At 38.1% G+C, this 21,219-nt stretch overlaps 1 protein-coding gene across 1 annotated transcript in view; it reads left to right on the top strand.

Moving 5' to 3' along the window:
• The first annotated feature begins 175 nt into the window (after window positions 1-175).
• The window catches only part of cadpsb (Ca2+-dependent activator protein for secretion b), a 62,755-nt gene continuing 41,711 nt past the window's right edge, over window positions 176-21,219 (top strand). Inside the window, exons 1-3 of the mRNA XM_028576246.1 lie at window positions 176-508; window positions 14,870-14,983; window positions 16,710-17,042. Of these exons, the coding sequence (XP_028432047.1) occupies window positions 176-508; window positions 14,870-14,983; window positions 16,710-17,042 (780 nt within the window). The remainder of the gene's footprint in view (window positions 509-14,869; window positions 14,984-16,709; window positions 17,043-21,219) is intronic.

Genomic DNA, 21,219 nt, shown 5'->3' with positions numbered 1-21,219 from the left:
GACATCCCTCAGCGAGCGAGTACAACCCGGGCCTGTCTTAATTTCGGGCATATTTTTTTATGCAATCTAGGCACGGATAAGACAACGGCACATCCATCATCTGGGGGTTATAAAAAAAAAAATACAAATTTAGTAGGTTAGGATAGCTGTAGGGACGCATCACCTTTAGAGCAAGATGTTAGATCCGTCGTCCAGTGAGGAGGAATCTGATGGGATAGTGGAGGAGGAAAGCAAAGAGGCGATGGCACCTCAGGCCGGATCCCGCATCTCACCAAGCAGAACCATCGAGAGCTCGGGTGGACTAGCGCCCAGCAGCAGCCGCAGCAGTGCCCGTCCGACCAGCCCGAGCCCGTCAGCCGCTAGCGAGGAGAAAGAGGATGTGGAGAAGCTGCAGAGGGAGGAGGAAGACCGTAAAAAGAAGCTGCAGTTGTATGTTTTTGTGATGCGATGCATCGCGTACCCATTCAATGCAAAACAGCCCACAGATATGGCAAGGCGACAGCAGAAGGTAAGGGCCCTCGGTGCAAAGGCATAATTAATAACCACATGCTGACGAAACGCCTGCCTTCATATCTCAGATGTTGTCACTGATGACCTACATAAGGTAGAGCACAGAGGGGGTTTGGCCACTAGGCCTACCCTATAGCGTACGGTACCACACAGTCCCAGTACAACCACTGTTTGTTTTTTGACGCAAAATGTTGAAATCCATGGAGCATGACAGGAGCACATAAAAGCCCTTCGAGCTCCAGATAGTGAAAGGACACATGGTACTGCAGAGCTGCAGACTCAGTGCAGTCCATGTTCCTCCATACACAAGCTCATAAGTGAGATCAATCTCAGAGCCAATTAATTGAAAGGGCGTTCAAGAGATGGTGGGTGACTATTTAAAACGTCATTGTCCTTGTTGGCCTACATCTCACCGAAGTCCTGCTTTCATTAAGATATACAGCTGCATGTGCCTCTATGTCCTGCCTTTCTGGCAGATGCCCATTTCCAACCCGTTTGCGCCATCACTTATTCCTCAATTTGGCCTCCCAAGGTGACTTTTAGGCACAGACCTCTTGAGGAGGGTTGTTTAATAGCCTGTCTCCTCTGCAGATGAACTTGGCTCCTCTCGATTGGTTACAGTTAATTAATTGCATTTGATTTATTTTAACGCCCACATATTTAATTTTGTATACTATTTTCTACAGGAGGTCCAGTTTATGAGATTGATATGAGTCACTGTAAGGGACAAGGCCCACATCCTGGTTTCACATTGCTGATGTGAGGCTACATTGATGTTGAAGCCAGTTTTGGGTCATGATGTCCTTACTGTGAAAGTCACCATGCATACAGTAGTCCCTAATGTACTAAAAGGAAGGTTGAATTGATTGTTAGTCAGGACAATGCCCCCCATTTATTGTCCTTGATTTGTGCATTTGTCTGTCACACCAGAAATAGACCATCTGCTGTTTGTACTCCAAGGCTGTAATGTCAACTTTAATTAATAAAGGTAAAAATGCATTATTAGATGCAAGTGATCAACACATATTGTGTCTAGGGCTGCCTTTACATGTATATTGTGAAATAATTGATCATCACATGGCTCAATGAGATTGTAGTAGCAGTTTTTTGCAGCTCTCCTCACTAGTAAGAAGTTGCATTCAGTGTGGACCTGCAGAAGATTCATTCAGCTCACTTAATCTACAGCTGATCACGTATCACTCATGCGAGGAAACATTGTAAATAGTATTATGGAAATTGTGCTTGTTGTTTTTGTTTAACCTGCAGATAATTCCTTTTATTCTGGACACAGTTTTAAGCCATATGGTCTGAATTATTTTCTGCTGACTCATGCACTAGTGCATGTGGGAGGCATAAACCACAGTGTTTTTGTCCATTTGTTTGTTTGTAGTCCTGCTCAGCGTAGGTTACTGAGTCTAATGCATGCTTAGTAATGCACTTTCATATCTGGCATAGGCGGCCACAATCCTTTTGCTGTGAGTGATTGAATTTCTGAACAAACAATCCAATACCTGCTAACAGACCAGGAAATCAAAGTATGTCTTTCTGCCTTCAGTCTGCCTCTAGACTTTGATTTGGTCTGAATTTACTTTTGTTTAAAGCAATAACTGTACACATTGTGCATAATTGAATAAAAAATAAGTCTTGATAGTCATTTTTTAGCACGTTTTATTGGTTTGACTTGAATGACACTAAAAGAAGATAATTAATTACACAGAGCACATTCTGGCTGTGATGTGCATTTATAGCTTCATTGTACAGTAGTCCTTTTACTGTCATTTAATTATATTTCTCTCCTGTGTGGTTATAAATAATCTATTTTTACACTTTTATTGAAGAAAGACGTTTTCAACATTGGTCCAATATTTTCTCTGTAGATTCCCCTCAGCCTTGAACATGGGCTCCTCAGGAATCGGCAAACAACAATTTATTAAGAAAATTCACAGCGTTGGCTACGCAATCTAATAAGTAGCCTATTAAAATTTTTGGCTATTAAAGATTAGTCACAGAAATATGATGAAGCAATTTCGGTAATGAAAAGACTTAAAGGCCTCAGCAAAACATGTGGAGCAGCTCCATTATAATCCGTTATTAGAAGCTCTGGCACACAAACAGTAGTGATGGACTATCACAGAGAAACAGGCAAGGCTGCAGAGTATGCAAGCTCGACTGCTGCTTCTTGAAATGTATTGCGATAACCTTGTGAAAGGGTAACACAATAGGGCAGTAAGTAACAGGCTTCCTTTTGGGGGCAAGGGAAATATTTTCTTCCTCTGTCTGAAAGATGTCTTCACAAGCATAAGTATAAAGGCTTCTGCAGTTCAATGTTGGTTGAGTGTTATGCATATTTTACTGTTGATGTGTGTTTGCATGCAAGGCTAATTGTCCTGTACACACTTACACTAATGCCCCTCTCCCTAAACATGTTGTCATTAAGGTTATTGACGGATATATTTTATTGGTGTAATTCATGGAATTATCGAAATTGTGGATTGTCCTGGATGAAAGAATCCTCCTTTATTAAATGGCAATAAACTGCCTTAACTGTGTGCACAGAGGATTTAAAAATAAAGAATCATTCAGAAGGCAAGGTCATGATGGCAGTAAATTAATATGACAAAGCATTTGTTAAGTGTTGATTGTTCGGTCTGTTGGTCGGATTATCACTTTTATCCCAACTAAAATATCTCAAGAGCTATTTGATGGATTGCATATATATTTTCATTCATGGTCCCCAAAAGTACTGACTTTGGTGAACCCCTGACTTCATCTGGTGCAACCAACAGTTCAAAGTTTTTACTTATCCAGTGAAATATCTCAACGTCCATTGGATGGATTGGCACAATATTTTAGTCAGATCACCACTTTGGTTCAGACTGAAATATAAAAATAATTATTATTGCCATTAACTTTCATTCATGGTTTCCAGATGATGAATTCAATGACTTTGGTGATCCTTAGAGGTTTCCTTTAGTGCCACCATGAGGTTGGCATTTGTTGTTTTGAGTGAAATGTCTTAGCAACGGTTGCAAGGATTGCCATGAAATTTGGTAGACATTCATGTTCCCCTCAGGATGAATTGTAATCACTTTTGTGATCTCTAAGTTTTCATCCAGTGCTATCATCAGGTCAAAAGTTTAGTTTGTCCAGCAGTTTGGTTTATGACTAAACACTTGCTACCATTAGCCAGCTTTAGTTTTAGTTTAGTTTTAATTAACAAATGTTAGCATAATAACATGCTAAACTAAAATGGCGAAGATTTAGTTTCGTATTGCCAGACCTAGCTCCACAGTGCCGCGGAGGAAGGTCTGGTTAGTCCACACAACATTCCTGGATAGGAGAAAAATGTGCTGTGGTTTATTGGCATTTGTTTCACCCAATTACAATTGTCTTGGGCAGCGCTAAGTGCCGGACGCAAGAACATTGCCTCTGCAAAATAGCCTCAGGAAGGAACCATCACTCAGGAAGGTGAGGTCTGGAATGAAAATGACTGCCGAGTTTGTGATGAGAATTTTACTCAAAAAAAAGTAAATAAATAATAATTTGATTGTCGGTTCTAGCTCAGAGGATGTTTCCCAAATTGACCTTCGAGTTAAGAATGCCAACACAAAGAAAGCGGAAGTTGAGGGACGAAAATGAGACAATGAGTAAATTGAACGTTGATATAGCGTAGCGAATATTACACTGCATATTAGCTTCGTCACTCCGAGCATGTTAGCATGCTGACATAAACATAAGCTTAAAGCACCGCTGTGTCCAGCCTCACAAAAACTCTGTTTAGGTTGGTAATAAGCACAGTAATATGTACAGTTTTCACATGCAATTTGCTTTGGTGTTTTGATGCATAGACAAAAACATGAATATAGAATAGGAAAAGATGACAATAAAAAATAAAAAAAAGCTCCAATATTCATGTTTAATGCTGTTTGAATCATAAATAGAACCTTTCATGCAGTCAAACAGAAGCAAACATCAGTTAACAACTAAATCTGATAAATCAAATCCATATGATTTTATCAAATCATGTATTTCAGAATTGAATAATCTCCTTGGTTCAGGATTTGTTCAATTAGAAAGTGTGAGGCCCAGAAGATAATCTCACCCAATGCACTCATCTGCCGGCAGGTCTCCTTATTAGAGTGCCTCTTAGCTCAGCATTTTAATACTATACAGTTTGCCGGTTGATACTCTGAGGGAGAGGAGCTGTGAATTGTGCGGCAGGCTCAATGATATGAATGTGAAGACTGAAATGCAAATCAGTGATACTTGGAAGAAGTTTGCTACATTAGTGTTTAGTGCTGAGCCTGGGAAAGGATTTTGGGTGTCCCCTTGTGAGTGGCAGTACATGGGGAGTTCAAGTATGATATTAAAATCATTTGCATTATTATGTAAGATCTTTAAATGGTGTTCTGCCTGAAAAAGGCATCCTTTTACAAAAAAAAAGCTTAGCAGTCAGTGTCAAAGTCAAGCTTTGAGTTAATAATAAAGCATGTCAATCAGCATTTGAAAGCTGCTGCTGAAGAATGTTAGTCTCTCCCAATAAGTAGCAGCTATAAGTATAAAGGTGTTCAACAATGGTATGGATATAAAAGTGGATTCAAAAGGGGTGACAGCTGAAAAGCAGCAGGCAAACCCCCCCCACCTACAATCTATTCAGCCACGTGTAACAAATCACAGCTTCACAAATTAAACATCTCCTTTGTCTGCATATAACCAAGAGGGAAGGCTAAGATCGTATCTGTTAGAATACTAACGTCTTTTCCCAAATGTTTGACTACTTTGAAGGCAGCAATCACAGTCACAGTCAAACTGACTCATATTTGCCTTGTGCATTTAAACAATCCACTTGTGTGACCTGATATTTTTGCATAGGGCAAACATGTACTGATAAAAATAGCTGCAGAAATGCTAATGTTACACCAGTGATTGCACATGAATGTACAAGATTTGATGTTTCAAGGTAGCATCATTAGGGATCATTTCTCATAAGAGGCAAATATGTATGTGTTCTGGCTTGAAAGCACATACCGTAGTGATGTTTCCTCCACCTGTTCTCTCTCCCTCAGAATACAATATACTTGTTAATTATAGTAGAACCTCACAGAGCTTGTAATCTTGTCTGCTGTCCAAAGCTTGATTTGGTAGACTAATGTTAAGCATTTACAGTTCGCATTTGCTCAACCTTAATCCTGGTGGTACAAGACAAAAAGACCCATGTTTTCTGAAGGACACAGCCCTTGGACATTAAGCAGAATTGTCTGGTTAAGGACTGTTAATACAAATGTCCTCATGCTGTATGATTGGGTGGAGAAATAATTATTTGCAGGGATCCTACCATTCTTTTTGCTGGTTTATAATCCCTGCTCCCAATACTGCACATTAGTCAACTCAGAAAAAGTGGAAAATGAAGCTGGTTTGTTGAAAATGTAACTGGAAAAAAACAAACAGATTATGTCTTGACAACCTACATTTCTTTAACAACGTTAATGTATGACCTACTCTTAAAGCAACAAGGACTTACGTTACATGTATTATCATTATAATATGATTCTGACTAACCTTTTCAAAATGAAAAGGTCTGCGTTATTTTCATTTTCAATTAATCTGCTGATCATTTTCTGGTCTATAAAATGTTAACAAAAAGACCAAGGTGATGTCTTCAAATGGCATGTGTTGTCAGACCAACTGTCCCAATCCAAAAATATGTAAAAAGACCACCTAGAATTCAGATTTAAGCACGCAGAACCAGTCTTTTTTTTTTTTTTGTATTGCAGCTTGAAAATGACTTAAACAATCAACCAATTCTAGCAACTAAATATGCCTGTGCAGTTTTGACATATTTATTATAGTGCCATTTACATTACTCACTCACATCAAACCAAGCAGTTAAACCAAAGTAGATCTAAATTTAATCAGCTAGTGTCATAATAAACCTGTTCTCAAACTTTATAATAATCACATACTTTTTTTCAACACTGTAATTGTTCTTTGTCGTACACATTTTTTATCCTTATAATTACGAGAGTTATCTTGTAATTATGAGATTCTATGTCATAATTATGAGGTATGGGAGTTATAATCACTGTACATGAAAACTTCTGGGGTTTTTCTTTGATGAACACAATGTGCAGCTGTACATCATGACACTTTTAGAAATCTTTTTTTTTATCTTACAAGTTAATGAAGGCATGCAGCTGTTGGTGGTCAAATGTGTTTGTGCCAATGTGTGCGGGTATGTTGAGTCAAATGAAACATTGCTTCAAAGGAACATTACCAGGGTATGACAGGAATAAGACAAAGAGAAGAGAGATGGAGAGAGGGATTAGTAGTGGTTGTTTTCCACATTAAAGAAAGAAGACGGAGGTAATAGCTAGAGCAGGATCATTACTGCAGTCCTCTGTTGAACCTCTCATTCACTCCTTAATTGATGACTCTCACTGAGAAATAATGAACACAATCAGCAGCCTGGAGCAGCCATGACGCTGTATGTCAGGTAGAAACTCACTCTCTCAATTTCTTTTCTGTGTTATTATGGGTGTCACATGTTCCTGTGCCACCTCTCTAAAACACCACCTCAATCTGTTTCAGAGGCCTTAGTTTTTTTTCTCAAAAGCATTGCCTTGATCACTATCACTGATGTCATCATCCATACACCAATGCAGTACACAACATAAATAATCATAATAGATGCATTCATGTGGTGTCCGAATATATATATATATATATATATATATATATATATATATATATTAAAAAAAAGAGTTCCCAGCTGAATATATTTACACTGCATTAACATTTTAAGATAAGGCATGCCTTGGCAGAGGTCTGCACACTCCTAGTGCCCTTCGAGTTATTTCTAAAATAAGCTTGCTATGTTTTCAACTCACATGCCATTACATATAAAGGTTTAATTATACAGGTCTTGGTGAGTACTATTGCATATGAAAAAGTTGTATGAAGCCTTTTGTGGCTCCAAGGAGCTGCGTGAGATCTGATGAATTGCTTCAAGTGATGCCACTTGAGTCAGTGTTGGTTGGTTCTGAATACTACATGTTTCAAAATGAAAATAATTTGTGGGTGTGGAAATAGAAAGAAGTGCTCACCACTCCTCTGTATCCCGCTCCTCTTCCCTGCTTTAGGCAAACACATATACTGTAAAAACGTTGGAGGTAGCACAGGGAAGTTATCCATTGGTTTGTGGACTACCATTTTCAAGCCTCGAGTTGGGCAATTTAGCCGTCACCATCTTAGTTTTTTAAAACCGGATGTGATGGTTTTGGATGAGAGGGTGGAGCTGGGGATGATGTGGCTAAGACACTGTCATTTATAGTTGCTGTTGGCGCTGCGCTAAGCCAAATGCTAAAGAGGGAAAGTTGCTGATTTTCAACTGGCTAAAATGAGTCATCGGCCGGAGTTTTGCCAGCTGGTAAATGCGGATCTCCGGGTACTGGCACCATTCACCTGCATGTATGGCAGTAAACAGAAAATTTGTAAACTTTCCAAACTTTCCTCGCCGGTGAAAAGTACACTGTTACTTAGCACTGTTAGAAATACAACATTTCTCTCAGAAATGTAGTGAAGTAGAAGTATAAAGTACCAAATTGATGCAAATTGTCCCATTGATTTGATCCTCTCTATAGGTTAAGGGCTTATTTTCTGCTGCGTAACTGAATGAGCACCTGAGCTGTGCAGCTGCTGTCAGTGGGTTGGTGGTGTAATATTGGATGACTGTTACAAAAAGGGGCTTATATAGCTGGTTATGAACACAGTGTTGTTCTTTATATCAGCAGTACCACAGCTCCTGAATATCCAAACAGTGTGGAAACTGGTTATTCAGATCCCTGTTTGCCATGTGTCAAGCTCCGTCTACAGAGTATACACCTGGCTGTTGACTAACCCAGCGGAGTGGCATTTACTCACGCAACGCTGTGTGTACGCCTTCAGAACAAATCTATGTGAGCATGATCTATGTGAGCATGTCCGGTTGGAGGTAATAGTTTGTGCATCTGTCTTTGTATAATTGGAGTTTTGTGATCACAGTCAGTGCACAATGCTGGTGTTCTGTTTGTTGAGGCCAGTTGCTGGTAGATTTTGTGCAGCTGTCATGCAGTGCTTGCACCCAACTCTTGTTTGTGGTTTACTCAGATCTGGGCCGGTGGTGTCATCTGCAACATGACTGAAATATGCTTTGTCTGGCGAGAGGATTCAATGATAACATGTTTGCTGAAAACCAACAGCAGCATTGGCAGGCAGCTCTTTCCTGAGCAAACTTATTTATACTCTATGAGAACATTTAGTTTGCATGATATCTTTTCATTATCACTTTGCACATTTTATCAGATGAAAGTAAAGTTAACCTTCCTTCTTAGGTTGACATACTGTACATCTTCAGTATATCATAACAATGTTACTGTTTGGTCTCCACATTTTATATAAAATTGCGTGTTTAAGCCTCCTTTTTACATTTCGTTGTTGCCCCAGTCCTTATACTACTACACATCACTTTGGTCCATTTTTTATGAATCAAACTTGTATAATATTTGTCTATTTTTTATGAATCAATTACTTTATTTACGACTGAAACTGCACATCTGCTGTATTTTGCAGCCTTTTATTTTGGAAACCACTCACATGACTTTTAGAAGAAGCTAAAATGTGAGTCAGCTTTATGGCAATGAACTACACTAGCTACAGTATATATACTGCATTCAATTAGCTAATTACTCCACTTCATCACATCACAGCAAGTACAGCTAATATGTTGCATACCTTGCAAGCCAGGTTGTTTAAAAACCACAAAGCCATAATATGATATATATGAATAGAATCTTAATCGTTATATATAATTATTCTATATTATTGTGTTATGTAACCTGGTCTAATTCTGCTTTAGTCTCACTTCCTTTGTAAACACATTGAGGTATACAACAAAAGCATAAATGCACTATACACACAGAGAGAAGAGCTTCTCTTCTGAAGCCACTTAATCGCCTGTAATTAGCAGCCTGGGGGGAGTTTACATTGTATAATTAAAAATCTAACACTTTTTGGATATATTATAGGCTGACATCAGTACATTTTAGATCCAACAACCAAAATGTTGTAAATATAGTACCCCATCTAAGCCTTGATGAACTCAATATTTTAAAATCCTGTCTATGGCCATGAATAGTCTTTATAATTTACATATGGCTTATGTAACGATTCCCCTATTACATTAAAGGTAGTGACTGACAGCTGTGAACATTTGAACATCCTTTAAAATAAGTAATTACTTCCCATTTCCTGATGCCTTAGTTATCATTTAGACAGTTCATTCTGTGTCTAATAAAAGCTACCCAGTATCTTGTATATGAAAGACAAACTGTAATACCAAAAGTAAAATAAAAAAAAGATCCTTACAACCTACACTGCACTCCACACATAATGACAAAGCAGTAAGTACAAATATCCTTTTTGGTTCACTGAAGAAAGCTTTTATTTTACTTTATTTTATTTAAGATATGTGCCAGTTGAGGGGGTTTGAAACCTGATTGAACCTGATTTACTGTAGAGGCTCAATAGGCTTTAAGATGCTTATTTTGATATTATGTTTATGTTTTACCATCCATTTATCTCCACTATGCAGTCTCTATTTAACAATGATATATGGGAAATTAACATTTTATATAAATATTCGTTATATAAACTTTAGGGACCTAAACTACAAAAAGAAGTAATTTAGCATAAAACCAGTTTTTAATTTAAACTTCTTGGGTCGTTAAATGTTTGACAGTGACTCAAATATTGCATCAGCCAAAACTATTGAACTATAAACTCAAATCCATAGTCATTCTGAACAGTAATTAAGTTACTGTACATCAAGCCAATGCAATGTGCATATCCCCTCTATTGATATGTGAAAGGTGATTAATGTCACTGCCCACTTCACTGCAAGCCAATGAATCACAATGTAACAGTGCAATATTGATAAGAGCCACAGAGAGAGCAAAGCAGTCAATAAGAGCAAAGCAGGAAAAGTATGTATTGGGAATCTGGCCTTCTCTCTCATTCATCAACTTGGTTGCTAATCAGCACAATTCTTCAATCAGCAATGAAATAAAGAGTATGCAGGACAGGAAGTCATAAATTATTTATGCAGTTGAGCTATTCTTTGGTGGAAAAGTGGACACATTTCGCTTTACTGCTGTGTACTTCAGTGTCAGCTTTTCAAATAAACACACACAGAGTTAGCAGCTTGCTGTGTTGTCACATAAAGTCAAATCGGCCTAGAGAAACCGTCAGCAGAAGCAAAAGTATTATTAGCTTTGACCTTTCATGGTCAATTCTTCAGGTACAACACAAATGTGTTCTGCCAGTTTTGGATGACTGCCAATACCCCATCTCCTAGAGTTTATTATAATGCCATTGTGAGTCTTCTACAGCTATCTGTGAAAAGGGAATATGAAGTTAGTATGTAAAGTTAATAAAGGCCACTCAGATACCAAAGATATTTAGTTGAATACATCAAATCCTCGAATTTGAGACTGGAAGCTTTTGCTTGAAAAATTACTGAAACGATTGATCATGAAAATAGTTGTATAACTTGTCTGTCAGTTTAACTTATCAATTAATTGTTTCATCTCTAATTATAGCTCCTCATAAAATGCAATAAACTGACCAGTCATTTATTTCTTCATCATAGCATAGTCTCTAACAGTAATGGTGTTGCTCTTAAGAGAGTTTGTATTCAAGAAAGCTACAGTGACCTCAGGTCTAGTGGAAGAAGTGAAAGCTTTGCCATAAGAACATTTAGGCAGCTTGGATTAAGTCTGTCAGCCCACACCTGAGTATGTTACACAATATTCACACAATGTTCTTGCCTTTGCTTTCCCTGCTGATGAATTAATTGTAGCACATCACTCTGCAGCATGTATGCACACTTATTTTCAATGTTTAACTTTTAATTAAAGGCAAAAAATTTTATAGGAGTTTTTCATTTTCTGCATACATCATAATGTAAAAGTGAAAACTGTGTGCTGTATTTATCCTGACCCTCTCACTCAGAAATGGACAAGAAACCAAGGACAAGCATATTGACTTCAGCCTCTGTCTCCTTAGGCCGGACTGATTTGCATACTGTTGTTAATATTAACATTTTTCTTCTCAGGATGTTCCTTGAATACTGTGGTCTATTAAAACATAGCATTGATTGTTTACTCTTTCTCTTTAATCTCACATCTACAGTAAGTAGTTAGATGAATAAACCTGAAACCTTATAATAAACCTTATGAAGCACAAGTATTTATCTCTGATGTCAATGTTCTGTTAAGTGCATCTTTTATGTTTGAACATTAAGTGGTTTATCATCCAGAGATTCACTCTTCCGCAACTATTGTGAATTGGATAAAGTAGGTCTTTTGATGCAGCGGTCATTTCATTGTCAGTGTGTGTCTATACTTTGTGTTTGTAAGCATCTTTGTAAATCTTTCTTATTAGACCAAACTCAAGCCCTTTGGCTTTGGCAGTCATATGATACATGATCCTCATTTTCAGAACTTACTGCAGATGGTGTTGAGATTGCTTCAAAGGCACATGATATGTGGTACTTTTCCATCTCACTCCTACACCAAAGTCTGTCACTTACCATGTGCGGCTGAATGCATGCAGACAAACACTTTACCAGCAGTTTCTTGTGCTTGTTTGATATACACAACAACAACAAATGTAAGAGTTATACCCACCAATTAACATTAGCCCTTCATTCATGACATGGATACCGTAATCATACAGAGAGAAAATATTATTTTATATTATTATTTTTTTATTATTATCTTTTGCTCGTTTCTCCTCTTCTTCTTTTCTTTTTTTTCTAAATTGGACACCTGATGGCTTTAACCTTGTCCATCTTTGTGTTTATTTGGCACTCGATAATCAACAGATTTCCCACCCCCCCCAACGCTGTCACTCTCGACCAGAAGTCAAGACTAAACCAATTCACCTTGGTGACCACATAATTGTTATGTATTACCTATTTTTATTAGCCATTTCACACAATTCAGAAAAACAAAAATGTGCAGGAAATATAGGCCTGCCCGCTTCGCCCATGCCAAACACCACTACTAACATGGAGTAAACATTACTCATGCGCAACACAACACCTGGCCTAATATTTTAATAAAAGATAGATGGTTGAGTGATAAAAGAAAATATAATTAAAAATATTCAAAAGCAGAAGAGAATTTCCATACATTTAGTCAGTTGGTTACTATTGGCAAAGGTTTGACTGGCATAACCTGAACAAGACTACAAGTCTACAGCCATGCTAGCAGCTCTAAAAGCTGCTAAATGCTAACATGTTCACAGTCACAACACTAACTGCTGATGTTTAGCAGGTTTAAAGCTCCCGTGGCATGAAAATGTCACTTTATGAGGATTTTTAACATTAATATGAGTTCCCCTAGCCTGCCTATGGTCCCCCAGTGACTAGAAATGGCGATAGGTTGAGAAAATGAAAGCTCAGATGGGCCAATCTGGAATCTTCCCTTTATGTCGTCATAAGGGGAAAGGTTACCTCCCCTTTCTCTGCTTTCCCCGCCGCCCACAGCTGCCCAGAGAATTTGGCTAAACCCATAAATAGAGCTCCATCCGTGGCCGCAAGCTGGTCAAGGCCATACCCCAACCCTCCACCTTGCCCCACCTCTCTCCTCCTCAATAGCATTTAAAGCTACAGGCACAGAAATGGCACGTCCTAAGGAAAGCTCATTGTGGGACTGGCTTGTAGTGGCTGTAATCCTGCACCAAGGCTGAATTTTGGGAAAGAGACTATTAGGGGACCACTAAGGCCTATATAAAAGCATCCAAAAAGCAGCATGTCATAGGACCTTTAAAATCATGTTCACCATCTTAGTTTAGCAAGTGTTAGCATGCTATCATTTGCTAATTAGCATTAAACACAAAGTAAAGCTGAGGCTGATGTTAATGTCCTTAGTTTTTGTTTGTCTTTGGTTATGAACCAAAGTATTAGAGAAATATCAAAACTTAACCTGAGGTCGGCGCTATAGATAATAAAGGGAGGGGATCACCAAAGTTATTATAATTCATCCTGAGGGGGACTTGGATGTCTGTACAAAATGTAATAGCAATCCATACAATAGTTGTGGAGATATTTCTCTCAAAACCTCAAATGTGGACCTCATGGTGGCAATATAGGAAATATCAGGGGAATACTAAATCCAGTAGGATTCATCCTCTGGAGACCATGAGTGTTGTGCCAATCCATTTATGAGATGATTAGATATTTCACTGGATACGAGGAATCTTTGAGCTGCTCTTTAAAAAAAAAAAGTATGTTAATCCAATCAATCAATTGCCATCCCTGGAGCCACAGATAGCATGGGTAGAAATAAATGTGATGTTGTACCTCTTGACTCTAGGCTTTTCTATTTCATTGTGGCTGTTATAAATCATTTCTTCCTCGTACACTCGAAGCATTACATCTGAATCTGACAAGCCTCGTCACCTATCCTGTTTGTGATATTCATGGACAGGATATCAAAGTGCAACTGAGGCCTGGAGTTTTCCCAGTTGGGTGGTATTAGGGTGGCATCTCTTCCATTTGCATTATGTTGTCCTTTTGGCTTCATTGGACCGTGACCTACAATGTCCACTGGAACAGTTTGCAGCTGAGTGTGATGCATTCATGTTGGTGGATTGCTGAGTTCAGGTTAGGGAGAGGCAGTATACAAGTGGCATAATTCAGGTACCGTGGGGTTTTATTCATGCACGATAGTAAAAAGGATTGTAAGGTTGACCACCGTTTAGGGGCACTGGCAGCAGTAATGCAGGCATCGTATCAGACTACTAAGTAATAAAGGCTGAGCTAAAAAGCAAAGCTCTCAATTTAACAGTCAATCTTAGTTCTCACTCACTGTGGATACCATCAGCTCAGATGAGGTTCCTGGTTTCAGTCCGTGTGAAGCTCAGAGATTTGGGATGACTTGTTATTGAGCTTCTGCTCCTTTGCATTGACAGGAGCCAGTTGATGTGGTTTCGACACTTACATGTAGCAGGAATGGCTTCTGGCCTCCTACCTTTAGAGGTGCTCAGAGCATGATTGTCAAGGGGATGCAAAGGTAGACTTAGGAAACACTACAGGGATTACATGTCCCAACTGGCCCGGGAGTGCTTTGTGTTCCCACAGGCGGGGCTTTAGGAAGCTCCTGGGGAAAGGATGTTTGGGCTGCTCTGCTTGTCTAGAATAAGTTATTCAAAAGTGGTTGGATATTATTGTTGTTTAAACCAATGTCTGCTTGTTTTGACACATTCCCTAACCTGGTTTTAATGCTTAGGTGTCCTCTGTTTGCCCTTGCTTCCACAGATAACCAAGCAGCAACTTCAGCAGACTAAGGATCGTTTCCAGGCCTTCCTCAATGGAGACACACAGATTGTGGCTGATGAGGCATTCATCAATGCTGTGCAGAGCTACAATGAGGTAACAACACGGCATAACCATATAGCAGCACTATCACAGTCAGACCCAGTTAGGTATCCAAGCACAGGGACTTGATGCTTTCAAATGAATCACTAGATGTGAAATATATCATTCATATGCGTGCATATTTCAGTAATCTTCAAAAGCAGCTGAATATTTATTATCTATTATCTGTAAATTTTAGACATTTGTGATGTACAGTATTTGTTTTTGTATGTGCACTCTGGATTACTTTTGCAGCACATTTAAAACGAGAAATGATCATCTTTCAGTCTAAAACGTAAAAAAAAAAAGCACTTCACAGCCCTCTTGCTATTCCATGTCAAAATGCTCGTATTCAGACGGCTGAGTTGTAAAATGGTGGCTAAAGCTTTTCACTGCACAGATTATGAGTCAGAGAGCATGTGGCTGACACAGCCATCTTTCCAAACCTCACTATTCAATCTGCAGATGAAAAAGTCATTATTACCATGCATACAGTACAAAAGGCATTGCAGATAGTGGGATACGTTAGCCTCAAGGCCAAATCCATGATGGAAAAACAAGCTCAGTCAGTATTAAAAACCGAAGTATAACGTTGGAACCATTAAGAAACATATAGGCTGCCATGGAAGTTTATTACAGGATTACGTGTGTGACAGCTAACCACAAATTTGGATATTTTTGATATATTTACTGTTAATGTGAAAAATACATTTAATAATACATTTAAAAATGAACCTGAAAATGAGTCTACGCTTCTTTTGAATGCATTTTGTCATGTTTTTTAAACTGTTTGTAGCTGTCAAGACAATTATGTCTTGATGTATTGTTGTAACAATATTTATTACTGTAACACTACAACATCCTGGAAAATGTTCTGAGTTATAAACTAACAGGAAACCCTTATAATGATTATGGCTCCCTCCCTGTTTTACTATGGTAAGAGACTGATGATTGTGGAATGATTGAAACCTTTTTTTACTTTTGCACTATGTAGACATGTGAAAGTACAGTAAAAAAAAAAAAGTTTTTAATTTAGCACCTTGTCCGCAGCGTGTAGATCATTTATTCACTTTGTCTAAAAAAAAAGTAGTACATTTATTTAAAAATTGCAAATATACTCATCCGCTTAAAGTGGCATCTTTATTGAAAGCGCAAGGGTCACAATTATTAGCTAAATTTTGCATGGTCACAGCTAACATCCTATAATTTCAGCCTACAAAAACCTTTGTTATCCACTGATACATACACCAAATGACAAGGGTAATGTTTCAGTAATGGCTGCTTTTAGCCATACTGGATGCTAAGAACAAAATGTGACTGTCAGAGTGAAAAAGCAGTCAGCTCTGATGGTTACTTCGCTTGATGCTGTGACAATATAGCCCCGCCTGTCTCTGTCCCTGTTAGGCTGTGATTAGCAGGAGACAGCATGCAGCTTTAGCCGCGTTGAGTCACAGCTTTACATACATGCCTCTGATTTTTCAATTCAAAATGAACAAGAACGGTTTTCTTTTGCTCACGAAGACAGACATTTGGTGTTTGAGACAGAATGTGACAGAAAAGTTCTTCACAACTCTTATGCGATGTACTCTACATGGCATTAGAGATGTGAAAATGTGTAGTCTGTTTAGAAGTCTTGAGCTATCAAATTCATACTAATCATTTGAAATAAAAGGGCTTCTTTTTTAAGGATCTATATCTCTTACATAACTGCAATTAGTGACATTGCTCTCTCACAATGTAGGTGTTCCTAAAGAGTGACCGTGTGGCTAAGATGGTCCAGAGCGGCGGCTTCTCAGCCAATGATTTCAGGGAAGTGTTCAAGAGGCACATCGAGAAGCGTGTACGCAGCCTTCCAGAGATTGACGGTCTGAGCAAGGAGACGGTGCTCAGCTCCTGGATGGCCAAGTTTGACACCATCTACCGCGGCGACGAGGATCCACGCAAAGCGCAGCAACGCATGACTGCCAGCGCGGCCTCTGAGCTGATCCTCAGCAAGGACCAGCTGTACGAGATGTTCCAGAATATCCTCGGCATCAAAAAGTTTGAGCACCAGCTGCTTTATCAAGCCTGTCAGGTAAGATCTTAAGCACACATGTGATATGTCGCCGAAGGTTTTCACACTCAAATATTTGAGTGGCACAGAATTGTTTCAGTTTTTTTTAAATGTGTGGGTTATTATAATTATGTTCACACACAAGATCGGTCAAACAGCAGATCAATTACATCATGAATGCCTAATGTTCTAAATATTGTGAATATTAAATGCTTTCCTATGATTATTTTGATAACATTGATTTTCTTCACTCTAAACTTCTGAAAACCACAAAATCGTCTTTGTGATCAAAATAGTGACAGTAATGATCTACTACTCTTTACAGATAGTAAAGTGGATGGGTTAAGAGCTGAAGCAATTAATCAATGAATCACTAAGTTGTTCAACAGATAATTAATCTGCAACAATTTTGAAAATCAATGATTCATTTATGTTGTTTGATAAAAATTTGTTTGGGCAAAAATGTGAAAAAAATATTTGTTCTTTTCTAATTTGAGAATTGAACTGTTGGATAGACAAAAAAAAAAAAAAACATTTTTGGGTGTCACTATGGGCTTCTAGAACTTGTGATGGGCAACCCTGGTGTCAGGCTAAAGTTACCCAGACCAACTTTTGAGTTGGACGTGACTCTTTCCGACCACTTTCAGATTTGACAAAAATTTACCAAATGTACCAGATTCTTGTGAAAAATTGGAAATAGTCTAAAAAGAAATCCTCAGCCCAAGTGTGACAACACAATATTCTGGTCTGACTAAAAACAATAATGTGACATTAGGAAAATGGACATTATTAAATAATCCATGAAATGTGAAGTACAGCGCACATCAGACACTGCATGCTATTTTACAGGTTGTTATTATACTTTGTCAAGTGATTTATGATCCTGATAGAGTGCGAAAAATGTCAAAATAATCCATGAAATGTGATGTTTAATCAGACAAGTGCTTGAAAATAATCACCCTTTTATCATTTAGTTTATTGAGTAGATTAATGATAGTAATGACTATTTAATTACTCTAGGTGTATGTTTATAAGTATTTGCCATCTAGACAGTATGTCATTATTGTGGCATCAAATGGACATATTTCAAAAGTAAATATGTCTCCTCAAGATATATCTCCTGATACCAGGCCAGCAATACTTTAGTGTAGGGGAGCTAGGTTGAGATTGCAGGTGGATAATAGTGGACACTGGGGGCGCATGTCAGACATAATTCTCCTTCCCTTGCTGTCTTTACTGCTTTACTACTCTCTATGGGATTTCTGATAGCAGCACTAATGTATTCTTTCTTCAGGAGCTTGATTAAAAGTCTCATCCATCAGGATTTAGAGGAGGGTTTCTATACATTTACATCTGCTCATCATTTAATGCATTAAAAAAACGTACCTCTTCATTTCATTTAGATCTAATGGACTTACCTCTTGGAAGCCAGTGAGTTTTAAAATGCTGAATTTCTTTGAACCAGGTGTCATCCCAGTTTTAACAGTTGCTGATGTACAGTATAAATCTGCGCAAATGGCACATAGTGCTGTTAAACAAATTAGATTGTTCAGTACTCTTCAAATGACTCTGTTGGCAAAGTTCAATATGGGCTCTGTTCTGCAGAGTGTTCATTTGTTAGATGCTTCTAATGCTGAGGTGCAATACATCGCCATAGCCAACAAATCCACTGTGCATTTTTCTTCCCAAGCCTTTGAAGATGCTTAACCTAGTTTTTCTTAATGTGCTGGCAGCAGAGCTGTTCGTATGCGGTCAAAAATCTGCATGCAGAACATAATACCATTTCCCTGAACAGATCCCACTCTGAACAATTCAGAGCTACTGAAGAACATTCAACAATACACCAACATAAAAGCTGCAGAAATGTGTGTGCAGCTGCATACTGTAGTGTAATACAGATTATTTTTTTATAGGTATATAAAAATTAAAAGGTAGGTAAAAATGGCACATAGATTCAGGTTGTTGTTCTGGAAAGGGATAGATTCATTTTCAATTGATCACTTATATACATGTAAACAGATCCTCCAGCTGCTTTTCCTGCTTTTCTTGGAGTCCTTTCTTTCTCTCACTCTCTCTCTCTCTCTCTCTCTCTCTCTCATTTCATTTGCTGCTATAATGAAAACATCAGACTGTACTGATGTTGACTTTGAGCATCTCGTCAATAAGCAACCAGCAGCCATTTTCTGCCCTCTACTAAATGATAAAGTCCTCACTAAAAAGGAGACAGCAATCCAGTCAGCATGTGCTCAGGGCTGCTGGGATTTGATGAAAGGTTTTCATGGATTTGCTGGGATTCAGAGGCCATCATTTTTTTAACAGTTATCGCTGAGGATTTACATTTTTTGCAGTTACATCCAAATAGAAGAAAGGAAGCACTGGTCTATTTCTGTCTCACACTGAAGCAAGAGCAGCCCCTGGAAATGACTAACAGACTGATTAGACTGGTACAGCCGGCGGCTGTGCCAGCCAGACTCTGAGCATGCTTGACTCCCTGATGGCTGCAGTAATTTAGCTCTGGTGACACCAAGCATGATCAAACAACTGTAAGAAAACGTGTCTGGTGTCTACATTGCAACACATTTTTGTAAACCATAATTTGTTAACTATATATTAATACAAATTTGTTTCCACTTTGTTGTCTAAACTAACATTTCCTAAATTAAAACAAAATTTTTTTGTTTTTGAACCTGGTTGTAAGGTTCAGATTTTATTTTTAGTTTGTCTGTCTGGAAAGTAAAAGCAGAAAATCAGCAGATGAAAAGAAATTCTGTATCATAAATATACACACATTTTGCTAAAAGTACAGCGCACATCAGACACTGCATGCTATTTTACAGGTTGTTATTATACTTTGTCAAGTGATTTATGATCCTTATGATGACAATATATTCTAAGCTGTTGTGTGCTCTGTAAGCAATGAAAGACAAAACGAACAATGTCAAACAATAGATCCAGTATTTACATTTTCTCAAAATAAGCTTGTTGATGCTTTACAGGGGGAAAGGGTTTGTACTATTTTGCTTGATAGAGTGCAAAAAATGTCAAAATAATCCATGAAATGTGATGTTTAATCAGACAAGTGCTCAAAAATAATCACGCTTTTATCATTTAGTTTATTGAGTAGATTAATGATAGTGATGACTATTTAATTACTCTAGGTGTATGTTTATTTATAAGTATTTGCAATCTAGACACCATGTCTTTACTGTAGCATTGAATGGACATATTTCAAAAGTAAATATGTCTCCTCAAGATATATCTCCTGATACCAGGCCAGCAATACTTTAGTGTAGGGGAGCTAGGTTGAGAATGCCGGTGGATAATAGTGGACACTGGGGGCGCATGTCAGACATAATTCTCCTTCCCTTGCTGTCTTTACTGCTTTACTACTCTCTATGGGATTTCTGATAGCAGCAATAATGTATTCTTTTTTCAGGAGCTTGATTAAAAGTCTCATCACGTCAGGATTTAGAGGAGGGCTTCTATACATTTACATCTGCTCATCATTTAATGCATAAAAAACGTACCTCTTCATTTCATTTAGATCTAATGGACTCAACTCTTGGAAACCAGTGAGTTTTAAAATGCTGAATTTCTTTGAACCAGGTGTCATCTCAGTTTTAACAGTTGCTGATTTACAGTATAAATCTGCGCATATGGCATGAGGTGCCGTTAAACTAATTAGATTGATCAGTGGGTGCTTCAGATCATTTCTTTGTTTACAGGGAAGTAAGGATACATTACATAGGCTACTATTTCTTCAGCATTAAGCATTAATACCTTTATATAATTTGAATGTTATCGATATTGGCTTAACAAAAACATGCCCGATTACTACCAAGCGTTTGTGTAAATATGTTTACTGCTGTTTTAGTGTAGGCCTACTGATACTCTAACCCAGAATGCTGCGTTAATCACTGTTTGGCCACTAGATGGCAGAATAACTCCAAAACAAGGTGACAGATTTAAAGCTACAGAGCTGGTGTTAGCAAACATTTACCTACTTTAACATCCAGCAGACAAGGAGCAACATTAACATTAAATTACAGTCCTTCTGGTTATCTGACGAATATAAGTTTAACATTCACTGTTCTTTAAACTCTGTTTTGGTCTCAGACAACTCCGGAAGGACTAACAGTAACTGTTATCCACGTAACATTAATGTTAGCCTCATTTGCGACATCAGCACTTAACGTAA

Source organism: Perca flavescens, chromosome 4, assembly GCF_004354835.1.
Source record: "Perca flavescens isolate YP-PL-M2 chromosome 4, PFLA_1.0, whole genome shotgun sequence".
Lineage (NCBI taxonomy): Eukaryota > Metazoa > Chordata > Actinopteri > Perciformes > Percidae > Perca > Perca flavescens.
The sequence above is the reverse complement of the archived record's forward strand: the minus strand, read 5'-3'. Positions and strand labels throughout refer to the sequence as shown.